The sequence below is a fragment of the Vigna unguiculata genome, chromosome 11 (assembly GCF_004118075.2).
Source record: "Vigna unguiculata cultivar IT97K-499-35 chromosome 11, ASM411807v1, whole genome shotgun sequence".
Taxonomy (NCBI): domain Eukaryota; kingdom Viridiplantae; phylum Streptophyta; class Magnoliopsida; order Fabales; family Fabaceae; genus Vigna; species Vigna unguiculata.
In genome coordinates, this window is record NC_040289.1 from 14084935 (window position 1) to 14094037 (window position 9103).

The 9103-nt window shown below is 35.9% G+C and overlaps 3 protein-coding genes across 3 annotated transcripts; 1 reads left to right on the forward strand and 2 right to left on the reverse strand.

Moving 5' to 3' along the window:
- Nucleotides 1–1449: 1449 nt before the first annotated feature.
- LOC114170191 lies at nucleotides 1450–2604 on the reverse strand. The gene is made up of 5 exons (XM_028055675.1): nucleotides 2361–2604; nucleotides 2138–2274; nucleotides 1963–2064; nucleotides 1818–1874; nucleotides 1450–1725 (listed from the first exon to the last, which is right to left on the reverse strand). The coding sequence occupies exons 1-5, from the start codon at nucleotides 2602–2604 to the stop codon at nucleotides 1450–1452; spliced, it is 816 nt and encodes a 271-aa protein (XP_027911476.1).
- Nucleotides 2605–3317: 713 nt separating this feature from the next.
- Nucleotides 3318–6008, forward strand: LOC114170192 (protein FAR1-RELATED SEQUENCE 5-like). The gene is made up of 3 exons (XM_028055676.1): nucleotides 3318–5522; nucleotides 5611–5685; nucleotides 5928–6008. The coding sequence occupies exons 1-3, from the start codon at nucleotides 3318–3320 to the stop codon at nucleotides 6006–6008; spliced, it is 2361 nt and encodes a 786-aa protein (XP_027911477.1).
- A 430-nt stretch (nucleotides 6009–6438) lies between these two features.
- LOC114170193 lies at nucleotides 6439–8094 on the reverse strand. The gene is made up of 8 exons (XM_028055678.1): nucleotides 8058–8094; nucleotides 7757–8009; nucleotides 7589–7673; nucleotides 7417–7506; nucleotides 7221–7343; nucleotides 6824–6927; nucleotides 6643–6733; nucleotides 6439–6549 (listed from the first exon to the last, which is right to left on the reverse strand). The coding sequence occupies exons 1-8, from the start codon at nucleotides 8092–8094 to the stop codon at nucleotides 6439–6441; spliced, it is 894 nt and encodes a 297-aa protein (XP_027911479.1).
- Between the last annotated feature and the right edge of the window lie 1009 nt (nucleotides 8095–9103).

Consider the following 9103-nt stretch of genomic DNA (forward strand, 5'->3'; position numbering starts at 1 on the left):
ATTATGGGGTGATTAAATATGGGTAATATGCAGGTGATTAAGTATGGGTAATATGCATTCATACGTAGTTATCTGTTTGATGTGGTTTCAAACCCAAGTGGAATGTAGTTGTAGGATTTATTCATGATGACTTGTGTGCATCCAAGTGATGAGTTGTGTTGCATTTTTTGCAATCATGTGTGTTGACTCAATGTTTTTAACTTGCATACTATTTTATTGGTTGATTCTGTTTGGATAATGTGAGTTAATTTGTAAATATTCCTTAGATGTGTGGTTTCATTGGCAACTGGAGTACACTTGTTTGATGTATGAATGATGACCTGTCTGCTCATAAATGATGACCTGTGTTATATTTTTTGGAACCATGTGGTATGAATAAATTTTTCATGTTTCATTTGATAGCACTGAATAGTTGATTATGGGGTGATTAAATATGGGTAATATGCAGGTGATTAAGTATGGGTAATATGCATTCATACGTAGTTATCTGTTTGATGTGGTTTCAAACCCAAGTGGAATGTAGTTGTAGGATTTATTCATGATGACTTGTGTGCATCCAAGTGATGAGTTGTGTTGCATTTTTTGCAATCATGTGTGTTGACTCAATGTTTTTAACTTGCATACTATTTTATTGGTTGATTCTGTTTGGATAATGTGAGTTAATTTGTAAATATTCCTTAGATGTGTGGTTTCATTGGCAACTGGAGTACACTTGTTTGATGTATGACTGATGACCTGTCTGCTCATAAATGATGACCTGTGTTATATTTTTTGGAACCATGTGGTATGAATAATTTTTTCATGTTTCATTTGATAGCACTGAATAGTTGATTATGGGGTGATTTAATCATGGATACTGTGATTTCATTTTAAATTATATGTTTGATGAAATTATGTATTCAGGTCATAAATATGGCTTCATTCCGTGAGGGAAGTGAATTCAGTGTTGACCGCAAGGTATGATAAATTTTGTACTTCAATTTATTTGCAAATTTGTCATGTGAAAAATGACATAACAATTTTTTTTTTATTCCAGATCTGTTTTAGGCATTCATGTCGGACCAAATTGATTGGTAGTTTGAATAACAAGTTAACAGATGCGCAAAAATCATTTATCCGAGGAACACCATTTGGATGGATGGTTGAGTTGACAGAGTCTGTTAAAATATCTAGGAATTTTTGACTCCGTTAATCAGTAGGTGGGTTGAAAGGTTGGGAGGGTTTGACATGAGTGCACAAGTTGTTGGATTTACCTATTTAGATGTATGTCTTGGTCTAGGTTTGAGGGTGGTGGGTGAGAACATTGATTTAAACCAGGAAGGGTTAAATAGTGATTCAAGGAATTTATTTGGAGCTTCCCAAGTTGTTGATATCGACATGGTATATGATTACATCTTGAAACATATTAAAGTGCTTTGTTTAGAGGATTTTGGTAAGCTTTATGTTTTGTTAGCAATTTATCTCCCCAACCTCAACACATGGAATATTTGTGGATGGAGGAACCATCATCTGCAGTATGTCCTCCACATTAGCCGTGTTAGTAGGCTCCATGTTGGGATGCAAATTGGGTCCGAAATTTGTGTTGACATTTGCGTTTGGACTGGAATTTTTACTAGGCTGGGCATCAGTTTCCACATTTTGTTTCACAACATAGTTAAGTCGCACCACAGGCATAGAAGTTTGAACTTCTTCTTCAGTGGGATGAGTGATGTCATACTTGAAAACCTACAAATGTTATAAATGGTTATATTGTGTGACTTAAAGACACGGTATGAATTAAAAAAAAAAACATATTTGTGTGAAGATTAGTTATTTACCTTGACAATGTTCCTAAGTGTGATGTTGAGGTACCCAAAAGGTCTAAATATAGCAACCTATTGAATCAAAATTCATAAAGTTTAATGAGTAATTGTACAAGAAGAGGAAAAGTAATCAAGAGACATTATTTCATAGTTCACTAACTTCTTTCAACAGTAATACAGAGCCAACACCAATGTCACTACCAAACTCACAATTTGATAGAACTTTATTGTGTAGGCTTGCCTTGGCTGTATCAGTAGGGTCCTGACAGAGTCATTTTACACGTGAGTAATAACTAAATAATGGAGTGCAAGTAAATCACTAAATCAAAAATCACCTTAATAGTGATGAGCAAGTCCCCCAGGCCGTTCGGTTTGCACTCTTTGACAACACAAGCAACAAAACGCATTCGATTCATTGATTTCCTGTTTGATAGTGGAGTTATATTTTTAATGTCCCCGTCGTCAACTAAACCTGCAAATTATGCGATATTAATTAATGAAAACTTTATCCTATAAACTTCAACAGCATTGGTTTTCCAGAAAGGAAATAATGCTAACCGTGGTGTTTGATGAATTTTTCTGCCCATGTCCATGCATTGGTATAGAAATCTCGTGCACGACTAGCAACAACCATGTTGTTCAAAAATTCTTGTGTATTATGGGTTTCATTTAAGTCTCTGTTAAGCAAAACAGCTTGGGCATGTCCAGCAGGGCCAGGGATGAAAGTAGTGTTACCATTACATCGTTCCAAAAATTCTTTCAAAACAACATCATCAACAGCAAGAGCCTCCCAAGGATCCATTTTTGCACTCCTGCACTTAATACCAAAGACGAAAGCAAAAAAAAAAAGTTAGCCACTGATATTTTAACATAATTAATAGGCAAGGTGGTGTGCGATCATTGAGTTCACCTACATAAGTGTGGTTCAAGTTTAAGAACTGGTAACATGTGGGTGCTTTTATAGACTTTAAAACATAACCCTAAATTACCAATGTGCCCTTCAATTGCTTTTTGAACACGGCAAATTTAAAGCTCTCTCATTTTGATATGTGTGAGAGAGTGTGCCCTATTACATTGCTCCTCACCCACCGCACACAGAATCATTAAATGGCCTTTACTTCGTCCAACCTCCATCTTCAGAAGGCGCTTGCTTTCAATGCGGGAGAAACCAACCATGGCAAAAAGCAATAAATGTTGAAACTAACATTCCGCACCTCCACATACAAGTTTCGCATATACCCGTCCAAAAAATCCAAATACGTAATGTTGTGGTAAACGCTGTTTGAAGGTTAATACAAACCTACAAAACCTAAAAATCAATTTTTTTTTGCGTCGACGGAATGAATGCATTTAATGGTTTCAATAGTAAGGTGATGTTGTATGGTTTTCGAAGTACCCTTACTAAAGTAGACATAAATGATACTTTGTCCTACTATGTGTGTTGCTACATTAGAAATGAGATTACTATGACATAAATTTTTTCGAACCTAAAACAGATTTATGAATTACCTGCAGATGGATTACGCAGAAGAAAATGCAATAGGTTTGGAGGACATCAATTTATTAGAAGAACATGGTGATAGTGGAACTATCTTGGACGAGGAAGGTATTGATAAGGAAGCCAATGAACAACAGGCTGTTGATGTCATTTCTCCGTGTGTTGGGATGTATTTTGACAGTGTTGATGACGTGAAGAAATTTTACAAAGAATACGGTATTAGAAGTGGTTTCGGGACAAGAATCAGAACTTCGAGAAAAGACAATGACAATCAACTATGTTACTTCAAATTAGTGTGTTCGCGGGAGGGAAAATGTGTCTCGTCCATACCACCTGAAATGAAGACACTGCCCACACAAAGAAAACAATGTCCTGCGCGCATTACTGTCGTTAGAAGAGAAGATAAGTGGATGATTAGCAGTGTGGTCCACGAACACAATCATGACGTAAGTCCATCGAAGTCTAGACTAATTCGTGGGAATAGGAAGTTGAATATGCAAGCCAAAAGAACCCTTGACATTAATGACGAAGCGGGTGTGCGTATTCACAAGAGCTTTCGTTCATTGGTGTGTGATGCAGGGGGGTTTGAGAACTTGGATTTTGTCGAAAGAGACGCAAGAAACTATATTGGTCAGCAACGTCGCGCATTAGGGAAGGAAGGTGACGGACAAGCTTTATTAAATCATTTTTCCAGTATGAGGGAGTTGAACAAAGACTTCTTTTTTGAAATTGATGTTGATGCAGATAATCGCATAAGCAATATATTTTGGGCAGACGGAAAGAGTCGGGCTGCATGTGTAGATTTTGGTGACATTGTGTCCTTCGACACCACATACTTAACTAATAAGTACGATATGCCTTTTGCACCATTCGTGGGTGTTAATCACCATGGTCAGTCAATCTTATTAGGGTGTGGGCTTTTATGTGCTGAAGATACTGGTACGTTTGTGTGGCTATTTCGAAGTTGGTTGCGATGCATGGGAAATAAAGCCGCTGAAGGAATTGTCACTGATCAATGCAGGGCGATGCAAAATGCCATTGAAATTGTCTTCCCCAACACCCGACATCGTTGGTGCCTTTGGCACATCATGAAAAAACTACCAGAAAAATTAGTGGGATATAGCCAATACAAGGAAATCAAGCATGGTGTAAAAGAATTGGTATATGAGTCAGATAGTGCTGAAGATTTTGAGAATGGGTGGGCAAAGTTCATTGAAAAGTATGATCTTCAACTTAATGAATGGCTTTACACTCTTTACGAAGAAAGACGTCGATGGGTTCCTTGTTATTTGAAATGTCATTTTTGGGTAGGCATGTCCACAACTCAGAGAAGTGAGGGAATGAATGCTTTCTTCGATGGGTTCATCAACTCTACTACAACACTCCAACAGTTTGTTGTCCAATATGACAATGCCCTTCGTTCTAAGGCGGAGAAAGAGTGTGAAGCAGATTTTGCTTCTACTAATACTACCCTTTCATGTGGGTCTCAGTCATTTATTGAGAGACAATTTCAAGATGAATACACTCATGCGAAGTTTAGTGAAGTGCAAAATGAGCTTAGGTGTAAGATGAATTGTAATATCAAAAGTGTTGAAGTTCATGGTTGTAAAGCAAAATATATTGTTAAAGAGGCGTTGATATGGAAAGACCAAAGTGCAGACAAATTTAATGAAGTTATATTTGATGTTGAGACAAAAGACATTGAATGCACTTGCCGCCTTTTTGAGTTTAGAGGAGTTATTTGCCGCCACAGCTTGATGGTCCTTGCCCAAGAGGAGGTAAAACTGGTTTCACAAAAGTATATTTTAAGTCAATGGAGCAAACGCATATTGCGAAGGCATACTTTGATAAGAGCATCATATTACACTAAGAAAGATGAACCCACTGTTCATAGGTATGACTTATTGTGTAAAAAGTTCTATGACATTGCTGAGTTTGCATGCCAAAGCGAGAGGGGTACAGAATTCTTGTGTTCCCAATTAGACTTATTATCAAGGAATCCTTTGTTATCTTGTTCCACAATATTAGGAAACTGTGAACAAACAAATGTGCAAATTTCTTCTCCAATAAATAGTGGTCCTCACCAAACAACAATCCGAAGTCCAATTCATGTTAAAAGAAAGGGTCGACCACGAGGTACAAGGATGCAATCAACGGTAGAGAAGATATGGAAAAAAAAGAAAAATGCAGCAGCTAGGAATAAAGCTTCTCGTAATGCCACTGTATGTATTTACTATCTTTATTTAGAGGACCATTTTTTAATATATAGTTTGTCCAGTTTTTAATTTCATTTGTGGACATGCACTTTAGGATGGGGAACTACATACTTCAATTGCACCAGCTAATGAAATTTTGAATGCTCAAAGTGGTTCCACAACCAACATGGTTAGTATTCTTTTCGTAACTACTTCTTGTTATGGTATTTTATGGAAATAATTAATTACCCTTATACCATGCCCATGTTTATGATGTCTAGTGCACAGGCTTTCTATCACTTTTAACATCAATAGAAAGTAATCAACAACTTATTGATACATAACAGATCATTAGGTATGCCACAGTACAAACATGTTTAATTTTGCCTTATATTCATGATAGCTTAATATAGTAATTGTTTTTTTTTTCAGGAACTAGTATTATCAAAAACGAAATTTTTTGGATCAATTGAGATGATCAACATGGCATTACCAAACACCTTTTGTTATTAGAGTTTGTGTTTGTGAATGACATGTTTATTTATTCACACAGTCAAAGTATTTGTACTAATTACTGTTTACTACGTTAAGTAGTAGTCATTAATATTATCCCCAGCTTTTGTTCACAAAATTCGCATTATCATGCTGTTCTGCAGTTAATTTAATTAATATGCGACAAAATTAGGGATACCAACGTACTTATCAACAGTTACCAGGTAACACAAAAATATAAAGTGGGTATACACTTATATGGAAGTTGGTCATCACTTATATGGAACTTGGTCATCACAGAACAAACAGCAGGCAATTTTAATATATAACATAAGTGATTGTTAAAAACATAGTTTACAAAGGAGTGCAACTTTAATATATAAAGGACGTCAGCCATATCAAAAAAGACCTTAAAGTTACACTATTGATCAACACTAAAATATTAACATTTCTACTTCTTTAAAGATGGTTTAAATATTTCAAGTACAGCCTCCCTATGCTTATTTTCTGGGTGAAGAATCCAGTCACAAATGTACTGCTGCCTGAATTGTTGTAGATCCTCCTGCCACCAAAGAACAACTACTTAATTACATATTCATATCAAAATAACTTTATGCAAGTTAAATGTAAACAGTTTCAAGGATATTATACTCACATCAGTGTAAGCTGGCATGCTTTTCCCATCAAATCTTTTTATGCCATCCCATATCTCAAGATACTTCAACACCATAATACCACAATCATGCCTGGAAGTGGTTAACAAAACAATTATTGAAAACTTCCTAATTACGTAACCAAGTTGTATGAATAGGCTACTCAATTAAAGTTGTGCTTACAAATTAGGCTGTTCAGGAACATCTTCAATATGGACTTCAAATGTTGGCTTCAATTTATTTTTGTCATTTAAGAATAGCCAAAAGAGATTTTCCACATTTTGTACCTATAACAGATATTAATCAAACATAAATAATGTGAACACAATGAACATCAGTAATTGAAATTTTATAATGTCACACATGGACCTACCACGTGAGTATCAATCTGTTTTCGCCTTCGACATTTGTGTGCAAGTGAATCTAAGACAAAGAACTCTTTCGTTTTACAATTAAAAGCATAACACCACCAATGTTCAGCATAAATGACTGGGGCAAACAACTAAATACAAGTAACATTAACAAACAAATTTCATTTTGTAACAAAATATAAGAGCATTTAGCAAGTAAAGATACTCACAAAATCTGCTGTTAATATATCCTGCACTGAAACCAAATCACGTGTCAAGTAATGCCTGTAGTCATCTAGACACCACTCACGTCTATTCACCTTTCTTTTGTTACAATCAAGGATAACTGCATTCTGAATCACAACAAAAGTCAATACTTATACACTAATTTAAGCATAAATAGTAAAGGAACAAAAAAAAACTTACTGTATAGAAAGGATTGAATATAACCCTGCTAATCTTCCCAGTCAGCATTTTCTGTTTATACATGAACTCGTAGGCTGCAAACATTATAGACTGAACACAAAAAAAATAATTATATCAGTACATGGTTGTAGTAACAATAGAAATAGTCATAAACTTAAGTTTCACACTTTACCATGTTATCAATCCAACCACGTGGACGAAAACATTGACATTCATCGCTCCTCAATATCTCACCATTCAAATCAACATAAATAGTTCTGAAAAGTAAAAAGAAACAACTCAAAGTGTTAACTATTAGTGTGTGTTGACGTTGAATACATTATTAATAAAAATAGCATACCTGGGACAACCAACAGCAGTCACATCCTTATACAATTTAGCCTTATCTATAAATAGTGTATTACTTTGACCTTCAGTGTTAGGCTTAATAGCTTTGTCGTCTCCATTATGGTTGGCTTTTGGTTTGTCATTGAGGTCATCTTCCTCACACTGATGAGGTTGCGGACTCTCTTTCCGGTGTGAAGGACAAGCCTGGCCTTCATCAGACTTCCATTGCTCAGAAGGACATCTATCTTCTTCATTAACATCATTTCCTTTTCATGCACAGGAGTCAGGTTCAGGAGCATCAAAAAATTCATCACGCATCTTCTTTATCTGTTCTTTCATGTCAAGAATCATCCGTTCATGTTTTTCAAATTTTTCTTCCAAATCCACTTGCTGTTTGGAATGAGAAACACCCTGAATGCCATCATTATTCACATTATATTGCTCATCAATGTGAACGACATTTTGCACTATTGGGTTGTTCCTCTCCTCTGCAGTTAGGGCCCAACCAAACACAATCTACAAATAAAATAAATCTGTTTGGAACACATTTCGTAATAAAACCAAACATATACACATACAACTCAAATAAAACCTTATTCTTTTCAAAAGCAGACTCAATATTAGGTGTCCTAATCTTCACGGAGGGCCACCGCAGAAATCTTGGGAATTGAACCTCCCCCTCTACATCTTCTAAGCCAAGACGACGAGCAGCCCAAACCTATAAAAATGTTAGACAAATCAATAAATTATAAAAATGCATAAGGAAAATAAAGGTTGCTAAAACATTAATTACCTGAACAACTACAACAAATCCGGCTAAGTTAAGGCTACGAGTATTTATCTTTTCTCGTACAACCTTACATCCACGATTGAGTGCAGAGATAAAAAAACTATGCACTGACTCTGCCCAATTATATTCGCTTAAGTTGTCAACGTTGTCTAACACTTTGAAAGGCATATTGGTCACTGTCCTAGATGTCCTAGGAAAATAAAATACAGTAAAACAAAGTAACAGATACAACCTACACGCATTTTCTACATCATCATCACTAACCACTAGGTTCTTAATCTTCTTAATTATGTCTCGCAAGGTGATTGGTTTCTTCTCAAAAAGTGAACCTACTACCCCACTTACATCATCATCAAATTCAACACATTTACCAACCATACTAAGACCTAAGCATACACAAACATCATAAACCGATAACCCCACCAAATGCTGACCTACACGAATATATTCCCCTTGTGGAACCCATCTACGCAACACTTCCCTCAACAAAGGACAATTTATTTCCAATGCGTTGTCCACCTCCAAACACCATCTAAATGGTGTTGCCTGAATCCGTTTACGGTGGGTGGC